The sequence below is a fragment of the Helicoverpa zea genome, chromosome 20 (genome assembly GCF_022581195.2).
Source record: "Helicoverpa zea isolate HzStark_Cry1AcR chromosome 20, ilHelZeax1.1, whole genome shotgun sequence".
NCBI classification, from domain to species: domain Eukaryota; kingdom Metazoa; phylum Arthropoda; class Insecta; order Lepidoptera; family Noctuidae; genus Helicoverpa; species Helicoverpa zea.
This window is the reverse complement of record NC_061471.1, coordinates 3,323,616-3,343,807: the sequence shown is the minus strand read 5'-3', so window position 1 is coordinate 3,343,807 and position 20,192 is coordinate 3,323,616. Positions and strand designations below refer to the sequence as shown.

Genomic DNA, 20,192 nt, shown 5'->3' with positions numbered 1-20,192 from the left:
GATACTTATTTGTGTACCTACCTACAGCTTGCAGTTTTGCTATTGGTAGGTAATTGCGGCAAACGCCGGTTATACAAGTACTATTTACTATTTTACGCATCCTGCAGATGTTAGCTGCACTAATGAAATCATGCATGCAACGCCACAAAGCATTAAGTTAACATAACATCGCTTGAAGCGACTCAGCAAACAATAAGCAATTCACTACATGTTAGTGCTATCTCGATGCCACTTGATTGCTAACTTTGCTCAAGCAAAACTTCTAGCCACCTATCTGTAAAAACAAACGCGCAAGGCACCAAATGGCTTAGTGGCTAATTTCAGAATTGTAAAGTTTTTTGATGCGAATTTTACAGGACATTGTTTAAAGCAGTAGCTTAAGTTATGCATAGGTAGGTAGATAGCTGAGTATTGCATGGTTGAGTCACTTGCCTAATCTCAACAGTCCCAGCATCGGGCCCATAGGACAAACGCCTACCACTTCTCACAATATGCTCGTAAAAAGTTTGCCACTAATCTTTCAGCAATTACCTACATGTAGACTTTCTCAAAGGATTTAGTTCTACTGAATCTTAGCAATTTGATTATCTTGGGAAAGACAGGATAAACGTTGTCTGATGTTATCGATTACACTGATTTCCCGCCGGGATAACAAGATCCCGACTTTTAAATACGAACCGATATTACAACTACAACATTTTGTAATATTATTAAAGCTAAGAACATTTGGTATTTTGAACATTAAGTAGGTAGACTTTGTGACTTGTTCAGACAGTTTAAAAAGGTGAAAAGCTTTACGTTTTATTTAACAAGGCACCTTCTAATAATGTCCCACACAGTTGCCGTTACCTATACAATAACACTCGCAAAAACAGCTAAAAAATAGTTGTAATAGAATTCATTACAAAACATCTAAAACTTAAACGCTTTAACAACTTGTGAACACATCTCCAGTGTACGTAGCACTCGTGTGCTGAAACTGTCCCCCGCACTAACCGACTGCACAGAGTTGTTATTGCCACTTGTGAGTACAGCGATGTGGTATATTGCTGTATGACGTCACACACTGCGAGGAGACAAGGAGATAACATCAGCTCTTCCCAAATAGAGCCCTGTGTTTGTATGTAGGTACACTAAAGATGCTGATGGATCTCTTAATACGAAATGTTGGTTTTGACTCAAAGAGGTTTATGTAAACTATGGAAATGTGTCACATTCGCTCAAGGAAATTATGTTTGGAGTGATTTGTGTACAAATATTATTTGTTGTAGGTACTGAGAGTTCTCACAAAGTAATGACAGGACGTCTTGGAGTAATTGAAACATTTCTCAAACCCATTAAAATTGTCACTACGTGTTCAAATTATGCTTTATCACTAGAAAGACCGAAATTTTGAACTACCTACAAAGACCAAGTGGGGTCAAATGACTCATTCATGTAATGTTTTATTCGTGTATTATGGTTTTAATTTTTATTGATTAACATCTATTAGAAAATAAAAGAACTTAATAGTAATTAAACATCCATTACGTGATATAAAAATGAAAAAATTAGGCACATTTTTGATGTTTTAGTTCCTTGTTTACATTACAAGAACCACACAAAAGCTTTTTACAACTAATACAAGATTTGTTGGTTTTGTCTGCATTTTTGCACGTAACAAAGACGTGACACCGTTTTCTCTTTTTGCTACGTTCTTCTTCAGGGTCTGGGGTATGCTATTATCGGGCTGTAAAGTACCTAGACGGCGTCATCAGGGAGTGGGTATCTCGGGCGATAAACTCCCTTGCCAAGTCAAGAATGACCTTTTTTCTTTGATTTTTGTACAAAATCCAAGAATTGATTGCTGCCAAATTCATAATATCATGAAACACTTGTAAGGGCCAACGAGCAGAAGGTGCTTTGACACTATATTTCTTGGTCATTTGATCAATAACGTCCAGGTACTCCAAATTTCGTAGCATTGTAAAACTTCACCGTGTTCGGCTTCTTTTTTGCTTCTTCTGGATCAACAAATACATGTCGGAGGCGTCATCAGGATGGCACTATCGTCCGACATCAGTTAGGGTAATCAAGCAAAGAGATAACTCAAAGAAACTCAAAACTCAAACAAACTCAAAAGCTCAAACGTTTATTCAAATTAGTCAGAACAAAAGACAGCCCCCAAAACGCCCGCCCTTCGCCACTTCCTATGTGTTTTGGCTGGGGAGAAGAAGTGGCGGAACAAACTCCCCAGCAACACATGTCTGTCTGTTAGGTTAGAAGAACCATTACAATAACCTTTACAATATGGATCTACAACGGTACTACAACGCTAGGCAATAACACTAGGTACACTATACGTAACGAAAGGCAGTAACGCGACAACTCCACGAAGACTCGACGAAGCCTCGACCAAGACTCGATCAAGACTGAGCTATGCGGACGCCACGCTGACCGCCACTACTCTGCCAAGCGCGCCAAAATGTTGTTTCACCGGAAACGCCACCAGAGGGCGCGCTTGCGTGACGTTTAGTGTCCGTACTAATGACAGTCTCCGACACGGCCATCTTGACAACTCACACGTCCTCGTGTGAGGTAGGTATCTGGAACAAGAATTCACGGAAAGTAAGACGTCCTTTGTTCGGCCTTCCTGACCAAACGTTGGGAAATGAAATCGTAAAATGAAAACAACAAAATTTATTCTCATTCACATTTACATTGTCATAACACAAGAATCTCAGCATTTAAATTACAAAATCAACATTCGAACCAACTTAAAAATCGTTTGATCAAATTTAGTATGCAGTACTCTGTTCGTAACTCCACCTCGTCTAACAACTCATTGCCTCAATCCGGCAAAACCAGCGGGACCTCCATCCGGTACCCGAATTCAACACACACAACATATCACATTGCCTCTGTCCGGCAACTATGGGACCTCCATCCGGTACCCAATCTACCTTCTTCCTTTGGCGATGTAGGCGACATCACCATGCTGGACGTTGGCTAGGCAAAACTCAGGCCAATAACCATGAACAGCATCGAAATGTACGCGATCTGAGCCACTTGCATACTACGTTTGCATCTTTAATCTCTCAATTTAAGGTCTAACATCCTCATCAACATCCAGACTGTTTTGTGAAAGTTTCTAAAACTCAAAGCGATTTCGTCCCGACCCGGGAATCGAACCCAAGACCTCGTGTATAGCAGTCACGCTTGCGACCACTAGGCCAACGAGTCAGTTAAACAGTACAATGTACAATGACAAGCCACAATAAAATTGGATTGATCTCACCATGTTTATCATTCGTCTCTTAACATCTCTGTGCATAGTGCCTCGTGTATGTTCATGCTGAAATCCGGCGCGCAGTAGAATCCAGGCGTCGCGCTCGCGGACACCACAGCGACGAACTAGCAGACTAGACTCCTTTCACTCGAAGCTCACGAGCTCACGAGAGGCTCACGGGATTATCACATGCAAAAGAAATCGGAAATCGGTTAATTTTATCACAACATTTTCATAACAACGATGACAATATTGCCATCATGGTAAAAATCTAATTTCACTGACTGACGATTTTCCCAACAATGCAATTCATGAAGGTCACGTGAACAGTATGTCAGAACATTATCACATTCGGATTAAAACAAACCTAACAGCAGCTTTATAACGAAGCTTGTGGCAATGAATGCTCCCTGAACCCAGGCGGTTCATAACCAATAATAATCAGCGAGACAGACTGCCTCTCAAGTTTAAAAATGTCGTAAGACAAATAACCTCAACATAAAGCAAAAATGGATCGGTCTCACCGGGTTTCCACTCAACACCTCAACGCGCATGTCGATGCGCACATCGCTATGGCGCGCAGTACAGCGAGGCTTTTGCGGACGTGAAGCCACGTAGATGCACGAGCACCAACACTCGGACCTCACGATGACACGTTGGGCTCCTGGCAGGCAACTGGGATGCTCCGCAGTAATTTTGTCGCCAGATTGCACAATAACCACCGTCATTATTGAAACATGAAAAAAGACAGATTCAGTTAATTTTCTAGCATACCCTCAATAACTAGCTTGACATGTAACAATGGAAAACGATACCATTACCATAACCGTGGTTACCATACTTCTACCTTCGCTGAAATTCTTAATAAATCTTCTACTACAACCTCTATTTGAAATTATCAACGTTCCATTTTTTTTTTAACCAAATGATTCAAAGTCCACTTACATCGTTAAATACACACTAGCAAAATTCACATAGCAAACCTTATTAACAAAAGTCAAAAACTAAGCTCAATTCAACAATTTCCGTCAAGACAACCTTTCTCCGGCGTCTGATAGCGATGACTCAAGACATCCTCTATCCGGAGTCTGATAGTCACCATTTCAAGACAACCTTTATCCGGCGTCTGACAACAACGACTCAAGACATCCTCTATCCGGAGTCTTGACAGTCACCATTTCAAGACAACCTCTATCCGGCGTCTGACATCTGCGACTCAAGACATCCTCTATCCGAAGTCTGACATCTGTGACTCAAGACATCCTCTATCCGGAGTCTGATAGTCACCATTTCAAGACAACCTCTATCCGGCGTCTGACATCTGCAACTCAAGACATCCTCTATCCGGAGTCTGATAGTCACCATTTCAAGACAACCTTTATCCGGCGTCTGACAACAACGACTCAAGACATCCTCTATCCGGAGTCTGATAGTCACCATTTCAAGACAACCTCTATCCGGCGTCTGACATCTACGACTCAAGACATCCTCTATCCGGAGTCTGACATCTGTGACTCAAGACATCCTCTATCCGGAGTCTGATAGTCACCATTTCAAGACAACCTCTATCCGGCGTCTGACATCTACGACTCAAGACATCCTCTATCCGGAGTCTGATAGTCGACTTGCCCTTCAAGACAACCTATCCGGTTTAGTCTAAGAATGACTGATTCGCGAAATGACTACATGGTCTATAATTGACCAATTCTTGAAATGACTGATTCTACAAATGACTGATTCTATAAAAGACCGATTCTATAAATGACCGATTCTTCAAATGACCGATTCTTCAAATGACTGATTTTTCAATTCTATGAATGTGTGTGAATATCGTAAATAAAATGCTATGTAAGGGTTTGCAAATCATATATTTCAACTAGTTTTAAAAATATAACTTGTATAATGCCACGTACTACATTTTGTAGCGCAAAAGTAAACATTTATTCGGTTTCTTTTCAAAAAATCAACAGTTATCAAAAAGTCAAAAATGTGCTTATAATTTCACAAAAAAAAAAAACAAATGCAGTTATCAAAAAGTCATAAAATAAATTATCAAAGAATCAATAATTATATAAAATAAGAAATAAATCACATAGGAATATGTAGTTGAATATGAACCATTTTTTACTTGATTGGACTTTTTGATAACTGTTGATTTTTTTTAAAGAAAACGAATAAGTGTATACTTGGCATTACGGCGTGGCATTACACAAGTTATTTTTTAAACTTGTTGAAATATATGATTTGCAAACCCTTACATAGCATTTTATTTACGATATTCACACACATTCATAGAATTGAAAAATCAGTCATTTGAAGAATCGGTCGTTTATAGAATCGGTCTTTTATAGAATCAGTCATTTGTAGAATCAGTCATTTCAAGAATTGGTCAATTATAGACCATGTAGTCATTTCGCGAATCAGTCATTCTTAGACTAAACCCTCTATCCGGCGTCTGACAGGCACACCCAAATAACCATTCCACCGAATAACCACCTAGGATTCTTCCTAGTGCTTACCTAGATCGATTAAATGTGATAGCAGTATCGTATCAGGCGTTGCAATTTTCACCACTACAATCTTTGAACACGTGAGACTGTGGGCATTCGGATTACATCCCACTTCTGATGTCGGAGGCGTCATCAGGATGGCACTATCGTCCGACATCAGTTAGGGTAATCAAGCAAAGAGATAACTCAAAGAAACTCAAAACTCAAACAAACTCAAAAACTCAAACGTTTATTCAAATTAGTCAGAACAAAAGACAGCCCCCAAAACGCCCGCCCTTCGCCACTTCCTATGTGTTTTGGCTGGGGAGAAGAAGTGGCGGAACAAACTCCCCAGCAACACATGTCTGTCTGTTAGGTTAGAAGAACCATTACAATAACCTTTACAATATGGATCTACAACGGTACTACAACGCTAGGCAATAACACTAGGTACACTATACGTAACGAAAGGCAGTAACGCGACAACTCCACGAAGACTCGACGAAGCCTCGACCAAGACTCGATCAAGACTGAGCTATGCGGACGCCACGCTGACCGCCACTACTCTGCCAAGCGCGCCAAAATGTTGTTTCACCGGAAACGCCACCAGAGTGCGCGCTTGCGTGACGTTTAGTGTCCGTACTAATGACAGTCTCCGACATACATAAGAGTGAGGTGAACTAAGAATCATAACTGATTTTGAAGGTTTTCCTTGATAAACTGTAAATGCGCAGGTTTTAGAGTTGTGAATATGTTTCATATAAACTGAGGGTTGCATTTTTTAATAGTTGCTAGAATATCTCTTCGTGTTTTGTTTACCTGATGATATTGATGAACGTTTTTCAATTAGCTTTTTGATAAACTTACACTGGTAAAAAAAATATCAGTTGTTTTATTTGGACCACTATTCAAGTATGAGTCCATTAGTCGCAATACAACGCATTCGCCTATACTTTGATTTTGTGGATGGCCTTCATCTCTTCCTAAATATGGGAAACCATTACACAAGCACTTTGAATCAACATCAACGCAAATATTTTAATTTAACTACCCACAATACGAGTATATTCAACGAATTTACAAAGCACGCACGTAGTGGTGTCAAATGACCACTGTGGTCTTTCTAGGTAGATGATAATTTTTAATTCGTATTTATCTTGCTATCGGTATCGACACATCAGAATAATGTAAAGAATGACGAAATATTAAAAGTCATAAAACTACAGTGATTTCAATGCTTTGGTTTTGAAAATATGATTGATCAAAAACTTCATTGGGGTCATTTGACCACTCTGGTCTTTCTAGTGTTAAGTTTCAATATTTTAATATTAGGTACAATTATCAAAACGAATTGATCCACCAAAATGAATGAGAATCGAAATAGTAGATACTAGATACCTATGTAACTGGGAGCTTTAAAAAATCACAGTAACTTTTCGAATAATAATAGGTACCTACATTCGTACCTATATTCAGTATATTTTCCTTATTTTCATGGGGGCAGTCAACTTGGGCCTAAAATAAATCAACAGCGAGCTCAAAATATTGGTAAAACGGCGATCAATTCGGCTTTACATGTGAAGCGAGATATACCGACCAGCTGAATTGATTACACCCCACGCTAGCATGGCATTGATTTCATCACAATTATCAGGAACAAAGGAAAGAGTGTGTTATACATAATTTCGTCAGCTCAGGAATTGGCTTCTACGATACTAAACTTCCGGATTTAATCAAAAAAACTAGTCAAATTGTCTGACAGTAAACTGAAACTCTGCCGCATTTCATGCGCCATGAATCACTCCCGTGTTTGACGAGTTCCCGCAACTTGTAGACAATTAGCCGAACCCGAGATTACACACAAGCTTGACCGCGCGGACCTTTATTAATACCTACTGCGGATGTCTGCACATAGACATACTGACCGATGAACCTTTTATAAATTAGACATTTTCTCTGAATTAGAACTGACCGTTTGATAAGATTACTAGCTATAGGTATATGTATACTGTTGGTAAGATATTATTAGGTCAAAAAAAGCTTTATGGATGATACAATATTGGCTAATTATAGTCATTCTTTTTATATCATCAACATTGATCTTCACTTCTAAGAAATCCTAAACCGTACATCATTTGTTTTATCTCGGTTCTATAGTTAGACTACAACATGTTTTGTTCAGTTTCTATGTAGTTCTGTCTGTACGTCTGTTAGCGGGGGTTCAGTTCTCGCGACTACACTAGTTGTAGCGAACTGTTTGTTCACCACAACACACACATTACGTTATTAATATATTATGTAACTAAACCTCATTATGACAATGTGTACACTTAATTAGTTAAATCCTGTGTAGTGTTACAGTGAAAAGTAAACAAAGCAAAGCACAGTTATTGTAGATGTGTCCGTGTTTCATTTAGTATACTTTTTATTCAAGATAAACATGTGGTTTTGGTCTAATGTGTACGCACTATGTCAGTAAACACACAGAACTGTATATTATGTAAATCACGTGGACATTAAACTGAACCTTAGCTAATAGAAATTATTCAAATATGAGTCGATCCTGCTCTATTAAATTTAGCAATTGTGCGCGATACGCGACACATGTGGAAACGGAGATAATTTCATATTCTCTTTATTAAAAAGGAATTTAAAACAATTGTTCGACAACACCCTCATTCTTTGTGCAGAGCTGCGGACAATGTGCGGTACTTAGCGGTTGCAGTGGTTTGGAATATTCAGTATCCAAAATGCCATTTTCGGTAAAAGTTAAATGGAAAAGTTTTTTGGAAAGTCATTTATAAACCCTGTGGTATAAAGGTCCGGACGTAACAACTACCCCGGCCTACACCTACATGCCTGCCTATCGTTGGAGTTATTTTTGGTTGAATATAATGTATTGTGATTACGTTTCATGATTAGGAATTCTCAAAATGCTTTTTTACAATTTCAAAATAATACAAATATACAAAACCTTGACACGGGTTTTCTGCATAAAATAATCTAAGTAGGTCACAAGTACGGGTACTGTATACTTATCTAAAGTTTTGTTTTATTTTGGAGTCTTACGACACTGTTCAGCCTCGCTTACAATCGACAATGCGTATTTTAAACATTTGAGACTAGGTAACAATAAAAAATACACGAGTTTCAAGGCTTTACAGCTTTTACTCTGAAATTCGTGAAAACATTGTATCACGAGGTACCAAGATGGTGTATGTAAAGAGGAGCTCGTGGCAAAGTAACGTCAGCATACGGTTAAACAACGCGCAGCAGTTCAGTTAATTTGACTAAAAAATTTCACGTACCTAACAGAAGTTATATTTATGAAACAGTATTTATTTTATAACATACTTACAAAAAAATTGGTGTAATCTTGCAAATGTCAAAGTCAAAAGAGGCTGCATTCAACCTTCTTCAATTACCTATCTAGATGACATAATATGGCCTAAAACGTTGCAAAAATGTGACAGATGCCATTAAGTTTTACTTTTTATTTTCTTTTTAAGGATGAATAAATGGCATTTCTCATATTTTTTACACGCGCTTCAGCCAGTCACAGGGGCATTTTTAAAGACCGAGAATTAAAAATAGGTATTTATTATTTATTCTAAGTATATCTTAGACACCATTGACTGTGTTTCGGATGGCACGTTAAACTGTAGGTCCCGGCTGTCATTGAACATCCTTGGCAGTCGTTACGGGTAGTCAGTAGCCAGCATAGATATAATATTACTAAACAAGATTGCGCACGCTCAAAATATATATTTACGAAAATGAACTCTATTCTAACGCAATAAGGTACTAAATTGGTTGCATAATACACAGAGGCAAATCCGAGCCGAGAGGGATAGTTCGAACGGAGGCTGTTTGTCTCTTTCTAACACCTTGCCAGCATAAAAAAATGTTGTGATCAAAAGTTTTGTCTTCCCAAAAACAATTGAATCACTTATATTTTTATCTTATTTTAACAATTGTAAGTCAACAAATTAATAACAATCGCATTAATTTATTCGTATTTATTATTAAAACATAAACAACATAAATTTTTATTTTGCTTTTTTTTATTTTCTAGCGGTAACCCTGAACATTCTTGGCGCGTAATCAGCATTTAAAATTTTGTTTATATTTTTTTGTATTAAATCAATTTAAACTATTAAAATGGTGAAAAAGTGTTGCGTTTCTACTTGCAAAAGTGAATCCTATGGTGGTTGCAATATATCGTTCCACAGGTTAGCTAATAATAACATTTTCGTAAACCAAACAACTAGGGTGCCCATGAATTCTTGTAACGAGTCAAAATATGGGTGATGGATTTTAAAACTGTTGTACTATTGTTATAGCTTCCCAAAAAATGAAGAAAGGCGACATAAATGGCTCAGCAGTCTATATATCAAGTAGAAATACAAAAAAAAACAGTCTTCACTTCGAATCCTCCTGTTTTTATACTGCTAATTTCCGCTAATTATTAAAAGCCTTTATTAGTATCTAAAGGTCACAAACTGCGTAAGTTAAAACTTCAATACTAATCTGTGTTTAATAATCTTAGCAAATTCGGATTTGTCTCACATAGCTTAATCTCATAGTCACCCTATTAGAAAGGGACAGACAGCCTCCGTACTAACTATTTCACTCGGCTCGTTTTTTGGGTTTATATGCGCAGTCCTGTTTACTAATATTATGTCTATGGAAGCCAGTAAGTCTGACACCAGTCTAACCAAGGGGTATCGGGTTGCCCGGGTAACTGGGTTGAGGAGGTCAGATAGGCAGTCGCTTCTTGTAAAGCACTGGTACTCAGCTGAATCCGGTTAGACTGGAAGCCGACCCCAACATGATTGGGAAAAAAAAGGCTCGGAGGATGAGGATGAATTAAAAATAGGTATGTATTATGAAAGACCTAAAATGGAAAATAAGAAGCCTAAATTATTTTCAGTTGAAAAAACAGTGAGCGTTGCCATGGTTACCTACTGTTTGTACGGTAAAATTTCACACTACTGAATTTGAAAGTCAATGTTTTAAATCAAACTATGACAATTATAGTTCGGCCATTCAGAGAATGCGTTCCTGACACGTCGCGATTGAACTGACGACGTAACTTTGCAATGGCGTTGCAGTTACGATAAAAATATTTTTGCTGGTTGTTTACCGTTTTAACAATTGAGAAGCATTAAAACAACATTATTTTATCAATAATCAATGAATGTTATAATTTTGTGCCAAACTGAGTGTCAAATAACTTGGTAAACAATATTTTTCTAAATCTATACTGCGCTATTACAAGGTTATGTCAGCGGTTGTTAACGCGCACACTGTGCAGGCGCGCCAAACCGATCCACCGTGCAGCACGAGAAGGGGATGCGGGACGCGCGGGAGGAGGGCCGCTGGCCGCGTCGCTTCGCCGGGGCCGCGCGCCGGTCTCTTTCGCCATCGGCACCGGACGAGTGCACACGTCGTGATTAACCTAATATTTTTGTATAACGCCAATCGCCACACGTCGTAACTATGAAACCTATGTAACTAATTACTTTCTTAAGAATATAAGCAGTTTGTACCAGAGGCACGCGTCGTTTCATTCATTTGGCGACCGTCTATGACAATATTTTCTAACTCGAAGAACCTACAATCTACGCCGAGCGGCGCGCAGCGGGCTAAGTGAAGACGGCGGCAACACGTGCAGCCAACGTGTCTCCGCGGACCACGCCGTACCACCACCACGAGTTCTACGAAGACGCAGACTACAACAGCAGGCGGCATCAGACGGCGGAGGTCTAACCCGAGGGAAGTTGCTCGTTTCCTATTATTTCCTATCCTTTTCCTAGTGTTTATTTGTGTGAATAGCCTAGCGGGCTTAGGTACTATTCGTTAATTAGCTTGCCTATATTCAAAATGGTACAAATTTTGCTTTTCTAGCCTACGACGCTATAGTGGGCGAGTCCATTATTTTTGTGCCGCGTTTTCTAACCTACGACGCTATAGTGGGCGAGTCCATTTTGTGCCGCGTGTGTGAAATTGCATAGCCTAAACTTAATTTCATTTAAATCGTGCATCCTAAACTACGTGTACGCCTAATTAATCTAAAAGCATCTATATTAATGCACCTAATAATTATTTATTGTACACACTAAAAGTGTACCTACGCCTAATGCACTTTATGTTATGCATATCTACCTAAGCATATTAATTTTGCAAATTGAGGTTTTGGTTCTAAGTATTTACCAAAATACATGCCTATTGCCTAATAAAAGTAAATTCCTAACTAGCGCAACAATTAATACAGTTATTATACCAAAGCTTGCCGACTATTTCAGTTGCGGTGAATGTGCATGTGCTTCGCTCAACCAACTGCTAGCTACCTGCAGCCTGTCTACTAATCGCAGCGCAGGTGCCTGGTGAGTGCTGCCTACTTCGTGCTGTCACAGCTTCAAAAGGTTACCGTGAGTTAGCGGCTTTGAGTTTCTATTGTAATCTGTGCCTACCCATTCATTGTTGCCTCTAAAGTGTTAGGTAGTTTATTCTTTTAACTAAATTTGTACCTAATTACAAAAAATATTGTGTTAGTGAGTTATTCAAAATGAGTGAAAGTGAAAAGTCAGAGATTCAAGTTCCTATTAGAAAACGTAGTGCCATCAAAGGCCAAGTTACAAAATTCTACAACTATTTACAAGAGATATCTAAAAATACTCCAATTAGTAGCTTGCAGTCTAAAGAAATTGTTTTAAAAATAGAGAAATTTCAAACTTTATTAAGTACATTTGATACCTTGCAAACTGAAATTGAATTGAATTGCTCAGATTTAGAGGAACAGTTAGCTGAGAGAGAATTAATTGAAGAAAATTTTCATAAGTGTATCGCATTGGCTCAAGAAATAAATGAATCAGCGAGTGTTTCAAAAACTGAACATCAAAAGCATGAGTCAGAATATGGTAGTGTAAATAATAGTCAATGTAGTCATAGGTTTAGTTCAGTAAAATTGCCCACAATAAAAATGCCATCTTTTGATGGAAATTACCTTAAATGGCTGGAATTTAGAGACACTTTTGACAGTTTAATTAATAGTAATGAAAATATTCCTAACATAAACAAGTTTCATTATTTAAGGTCATCCTTAGAAGGAGGAGCACTAGTAGTTATCAAATCAATAGAATTCACATCTAACAATTATAAAGTAGCATGGGATTTAGTTTGTCAAAGATATAATAATAAAAATTTACTTATAAATAATCATTTAAAAGCATTATTTAATATAGAAGCCTTAACAAGAGAATCTCACAAAGCTTTAAGATTCTTAATTGATTTAGTTTCAAAAAACTTAAGAGCACTAAATACTTTAGGGCAGCCAACAGATAAATGGGATGCTTTAATTATTTATATGGTGTCCACAAAGCTAGATAGCACCACTAGTAGAAAGTGGGAAGAATTAAAAAATGGGTTACCAGAATTACCTACTTTAGAGCAATTCAATGATTTCTTGCGTAACAGGGCAGATGTTTTAGAAACAACACAAGTTCAAAATATAAGTAGGAATGATAATTATAAATCACAAGGTCCTAGGGAGCAAAAGTATTCTAATTCTAAGTCTTTTGTTAGTTCAATGAGTAACAACAATTCTTACAAAAAGTCATGTGATATTTGTCATGAAAGTCATCATTTGCATGCATGTTCAAAGTTTAATGATATGTCAACTGAAGCTAGGTTAGATACAGCCTTAAAGTTGAAATTATGTCTCAACTGTTTGCGAAGTGGACATACTGCAAAACATTGCTTCCTAAAAGGTTCCTGTAAATATTGTAATAAGAAACATAACTCTTTGTTGCATAAAGATTCTACTGTAGGATGTAGTAGTAGTAGTTCAAATACAAATAATAATAACTTACCTTCAAATACTTTACCCACAACACTTTCAGCAGTCTCTGCAAGTCAGGTACTATTATGTACAGCTATAGTGGAAATTGTAAATCCTGAAAATAATATTTCTTACCGTGCTCGAGCTCTCCTTGACACAGGTAGTCAATCATCGTTTATTACAAATAAATTCAAAATAAAGCTAGGTCTACAGACACAATGTTCAAACCCAATACGTATCGCTGGCATTGGTAATGTGCAGTGTGACATTACAGAGAGGTGTAGTTTGAAATTATTTTCATGTATTGATAAATCATTTAACTTAGAAATGATGTGTTTAGTAGTACCACAAATAACTAGTAGTTTACCAACACTAAAAGTTGATGTTAAAAGTTTAGGGCTGCCGGCTAACATAATCCTTGCAGACCCTGAGTTCCATTGTCCCTCCGATATTGATATGTTATTGGGGGCAGACGTTTTTTGGGAAATAGTAGGTACCCAACAAATAGGATTGGGTAGACATCGGCCTATATTACAAAGCTCTAAGTTAGGCTGGCTAGTAACTGGCCCTATAGGAATAGGACAGTCTAATTTGTCACATGAAAATTCATATATTAATGTTTTAAATTGTAGTATTATAAAGGATGATATTCATGATTCATTACAAAGATTTTGGGAGGTAGAAGAATTGCCTTCAAATAAAATATCTTACACGCTTGAAGAACAAGCATGTGAAAACAGTTTTAAACAAAATACAAGTCGCTTGCCAAGTGGTAGGTTTTTAGTTAAAATGCCACTGAAAGAATCACCAGAGGAAGCATTAGGTGATTCATATAATATTGCCAAAAGGCGTTTTTTTAGTTTAGAAAACAAGTTAGATAAGAATCCTAATATTAAGAAACAATATGTAGATTTTATTAAAGAATATTTAGATTTAGGTCATTTGGAAGAAATAGAGCGTCCAAGGTTCGGTAATTATTTACCTCATCATGCAGTATTGCGTGAAAAAAGCGAAACAACAAAGTTAAGGGTAGTTTTTGATGCCTCAGTAAAAACAACCTCTGGAAAATCACTAAATGATATCCAGATGATAGGTCCAGTAATACAAAATGATTTATTTAATATTATGGTAAGGTTTCGTACTCACAAATTTGTTTTAACCGGTGATATAGAGAAAATGTATAGACAAATTTCTATTGATGAGTCACAACGTCATTTACAATTAATTTTGTGGAGGGAAGATACATCTCTACCACTTAAAGTTTTACAATTAAACACTGTAACATATGGTACAGCTTCAGCACCTTTCCTAAGTACTAGATGTCTATTGCAATTAGCTGAAGAATGTACAGATATGTCTATTGCTAATATAATTAAGAATGATTTTTATTATGATGACCTAAGTACTGGAGCATCTACAGAAGATGAACTATTGAAAATCTATAACTCTGTGACTGAAATATTAAGTTCAGCATCATTCCCATTACGCAAAATACGCACTAATTGTCCAAAAATATTTGAAAATGATGTAAATAATAATACATTAAATCTAACTAAACAGTCATGTGTACTAGGGTTGAATTGGTCACCTACAGTAGATTTGTTTACATTTCCTATAGACATAAATATAGATTCATTAAATATTACTAAGAGAACAATAATATCTACAACTTGTAAAATCTTTGACCCTTTAGGTGTCTTGTGTGCATGTATCATTACTGCTAAAATAATATTACAACAATTATGGAGCGCTAAGATAGACTGGGATGATTCAGTACCTGATGATATTAAGAATTCTTGGATTAAATTTACAAAAAACCTTTCAGATCTATCAAACATAAAATTGGAAAGAAATGTTATCTGTGACTTGCCAATATCAGTAGAGCTGCATTGTTTTGTAGATGCATCACAGAATGCATATAGTGCTTGTGTTTATTTAAGGACAACTAATAATAATAATCAAATTACAGTTAAGCTGTTATGTGCCAAGGCTCGAGTGGCTCCATTGAAGCCAACCACCATACCTCGCTTGGAGCTGTGTGGTGCCTTACTCGGAGCAAGGTTATGTGCAAAAGTTTTAGAGTCACTACGTTGTAATATTATCAGTAAAACTATTTGGACCGATTCAATGGTAGTACTTGGTTGGCTAAAGGTTCAATATAAGCATCTAAAACCTTTTGTTCGTAATAGAGTAAATGAGATCAATGAAATTACAGCAGACTATTCATGGCGACATGTGCCTACTGACTGTAACCCTGCTGACCTAGCCTCAAGAGGTGTAACTCCACAACAGTTGCAGTCCTCATCCTTGTGGTGGGAGGGACCTTCATTTCTTAGAAGGGACCCAAGTGAGTGGCCTCAGCAAGGTGTACCAAATTTAGAATTACCAGAACTTAAAGTAATGGTTACTAGTATAGACACTAATTTCTTAGATTTTACTAGATATTCAAATTTTACTAAACTTAAAAGAATTATGGCCTATGTTCATAGATTTGTTAATAATTTTATTTGCAAATATAGTAAAAATAAAAACTTTAATAAGCTAACAGATTGTCTTAGCACAGATGAACTTTGTAATTCCCTAAAAACATTAATTAGGTGTTGCCAAGTGCAATCATTTTCTTGCGAATTAAACACAATTAAAACGAATAAAGAACTGCATCACAAATCCAAAATGCTACCACTAAAACCATTCATAGATGAAGATGGTATACTTAGAGTGGGTGGTCGTATACAAAATACAAATTACAATTTTGAAAAAAGACATCCAATTATACTTGATGCCAAACATAGTTTTACTAAATTACTTATGAGACATGAGCATTTAAGGTTATTTCATGCCGGACCACAACTACTTTTATCTTCTATAAGAGAAGAATATTGGCCTATAGGTGGTAGGAACTTAGCTCGTAGTATTTTAAGAAAATGTGTAGTATGTATACGATTTAAAAGTAAAACACTTCAACCTATAATGGGTAACCTTCCTAATGTAAGGACAAATCCTAGTTTTCCTTTTTATTCATGTGGAACAGATTTTGCAGGTCCGTTCATGATTTCAAGTAGAAAAGGTAGAGGTAGTCGAGTATCAAAATGTTACCTTTGTTTATTTGTTTGTCTTACAACTAAAGCTGTTCACTTGGAGCTCGTTAGTGACCTTACTACTCAAGGTTTTTTAATGTGCCTTAGGAGATTTGTTTCGAGAAGGGGAAAACCTTACGAAATTTATTCAGATAATGGAAAAACATTTGTAGGGGCTAACAATGAATTGGGTAGAGTGCTTAAGTCTAGTCGCGAGGCTGTGACAGAGTATGGCAGTACTGAAGGCATTAGATTTAAATTTAGCCCTGCATATTCACCTCATTTTGGGGGTATTTGGGAAGCTGGGGTTAAATCATCCAAACATCATCTTAAGAGAATAGCTGGCAACGCAGCCTTAACATTTGAGGAACTTGCAACGTTGTTCACACAAATAGAGGCTATCCTAAATTCCCGTCCCCTATCTCCTCTCTCATCCGACCCAACCGATCTCCTACCCTTAACCCCTGGGCACTTCCTAATCGGGCGGCCACTCAAGTCGGTGCCGTCCTTGCTAATTGAAAAGTCTAGAGCTAACAGATACGAGCGTATAGAGCAGCTGCGGCAACAGTTTTGGGAGCGATGGCGCCGAGAGTACCTCGCCGAACTCCAACAGAGGACCAAGTGGCGGAGACCAGACCGGGAACTCAAAGTAGGCGACTTGGTCATCCTCAAAGAAGACAACCTACCTCCATTATGCTGGCGACTAGGCCGCATAACCAAACTTTACCAAGGACCAGATGGCGTCAGCAGAGTCGCCGACGTCCTCACATCGAGAGGGACTATCAAGAGGGCAGTCCACAAGTTTTGCATCATACCTGGAGATGACATCGACCCAAATTCAACTGCTTGATAGCTGTGCTATCAAGGCCCGGGAGGATGTTAACGCGCACACTGTGCAGGCGCGCCAAACCGATCCACCGTGCAGCACGAGAAGGGGATGCGGGACGCGCGGGAGGAGGGCCGCTGGCCGCGTCGCTTCGCCGGGGCCGCGCGCCGGTCTCTTTCGCCATCGGCACCGGACGAGTGCACACGTCGTGATTAACCTAATATTTTTGTATAACGCCAATCGCCACACGTCGTAACTATGAAACCTATGTAACTAATTACTTTCTTAAGAATATAAGCAGTTTGTACCAGAGGCACGCGTCGTTTCATTCAGCGGTTTATATTTTGTAGTGCTGTGCTAAAAATAACAGGCAAGTATCGTAATCTGTTCTTATACAGTTATAATATAAAATAATACGTTTTGATTTTCTTTTTAAGAATTGGAAAATAATGGACTATAAGACTTAATTATAACGTTTATGAAATATAAAAATAAAACTATGACCAAACCGCATTTTTATACTTAGATTAAAAATGGTAACCCCAAATGGCGTTATGGGCCGCCATTTTGTGACGCTAAAACAGTCGTCCGTTGTCGTTTCGTGCGCATAGACCACGTTTTTCAAGTGTTTTCGATCTGTTTTTATTTGATTACCCGGCTTTTGTTAGACCGAGATATCAGGATTGATTCTGTTATTGATAATAATATAATTATACATGTAGGCGAAGATGATGATGAAGACACCACCTCCTCAAGCAAATCGGAGTCTGATTAATATTCTGTTCGCACATTCAATTCAATGTACTTGTAACAAAGAATAAATAAAACAATTTTATTATATGAATATTACCTTTTTTTGGTTTCCACTTAAATAACTAAAATATAAAACAAATGATTCCGCCAATTTAAAACGAAAATAATCTTAAAATAATGCGGCGGTTCATTTTGAAGGAACGGTAACGAACTCAGTGTTATGTTGTGCCCATCACTAGTCGTGACTAACTGATAGGTGTCAGGAACGCATTCTCTGAACGGCCGAAGTATAATGAGATTTATGTACCTACATTATCTTGTTTGCTTTTTGTTTTGTACAGAATTCACAGTGCCTATCTAAAATGTTATCATCCTTTATAATCGTTAATATTATCCTGTTCAAACTTATAGGTATGTACGTATATGACTTGACCAGTCTAGTCTATTAGGTATTAACATTGACCTTTCATTATTGTTTTTTATTGTATTTTCAGCGCAACATTTCAATCGTTGAGTGAACAGAACAGTGCATCTTATCTTAGTACTTATATCAATATTTTTATATGTTTTAGTTTTGAGTTATAGTAAACAACGTGTAATTGAAAAGTTTAAGTACTTACCTACCAAGAGCACAATCATATAAATTGTGAAGTGTGGGTGAAGTTTATCAATGAATTTTATACTAGTTCCTAAGGGTTAAATTTTTTGTTCATTTACCTGCGTTCTAATTTATTGTCTTGATTTATTGTTTCTAATATATTTAAATGTTTATAAGAGTGTTATAGTTCGGCAGACAGGAAACTCGTAATAGCGAAATGAAGAGGTCACCTAATGACGCGCGCTGCCGTAGTGCAGTTACGTGAACTGTTTCAATTAATGACGTCCGCTAGTGCGGTCTGTTCCACTACAAAATAGTAGATAATTTTAATAAGGCTGTTATAACACTAGGTAGGTACTAGGTACGAATTAAAATTAACACCACAAAATATCTTGCGTTTAGCTAAACTGATTTTGACGCCGATGTAGAAATAATATAAACCTTTCTTTACAAATCAGTATATCTATTGTAGAAAATCGCATATAAATCCGTTCTGAAGTTCAAAGTTATTCAAAACGACAAACACAGTGTTTGTTCTTACAAAGTCATTTGCTATTTATTGAAATACTTTTTGAAAATAAAAAATATTGAAACAATCGGCAACTTACAAACAGTTGATATCTCGAATCTACATTAATAAAAGTGCAAATCTATTTTGAATCCCAAATACAAAATATATTTTCCATAAAATGTTTCTGTATTTTAAGTGTTATTTGAAATAAATATTTTTTGAAGAATTATATTTACAAAAAATAATTTTTATTTTTATTTTTATTTAAAGAAATATTTTTGGCATAAAAAATAATAAATTTTAAATATTTAACTTAATTTTTTACTAACAAATTTAACAATAATAGTTTATTGTGACGAGGTGTGATATTGTTATTAAATTGTAAGAAATTTTTGTTTTTACTATTTTAATTTATTTTTTGTCATATATTTCTGAAATAAAAAAAAGTATTTTTAACTCCAAAATTATTTATTTTAGCCGTGCGGATCCATCATAAAGTTATGTGCTCGGCGTGGTCTCTCCGTAGATGGGTTACCATCTTGTTTGACGGGTTGAGGCTCCAATATGTCGTCACAATATAATGTTCCCGCCACGTTAGGAATACTATCAGTAAACATATGCACCGAGATGCAGCTTCCAGTTATAATCAAGTGCTATTAAAGTTGATATTGCGCATACAACTATGTAACAGAAAAACAAAATATACCCCAGCAGTATGCTTTAACAGATTTCAAATCAAATACTGCTTAATATTGAAATCAAGTTGAATGCGACCTCAGGAACTGTCCTCATTCAATGTACATGGAGAATTAGAGCTGAGTGTTGGC

General features: G+C 37.0%; 1 protein-coding gene across 1 annotated transcript; it reads left to right on the top strand.

Moving 5' to 3' along the window:
• The first annotated feature begins 11,921 nt into the window (after positions 1 to 11,921).
• Positions 11,922 to 17,527, top strand: LOC124640303. Its single transcript, XM_047178017.1, has 2 exons — positions 11,922 to 14,888; positions 16,851 to 17,527. Exons 1-2 carry the CDS (start codon positions 12,329 to 12,331, stop codon positions 17,525 to 17,527), a joined length of 3,237 nt encoding a protein of 1,078 aa, XP_047033973.1. The 5' UTR covers positions 11,922 to 12,328.
• The last annotated feature ends 2,665 nt before the right edge of the window (positions 17,528 to 20,192 follow it).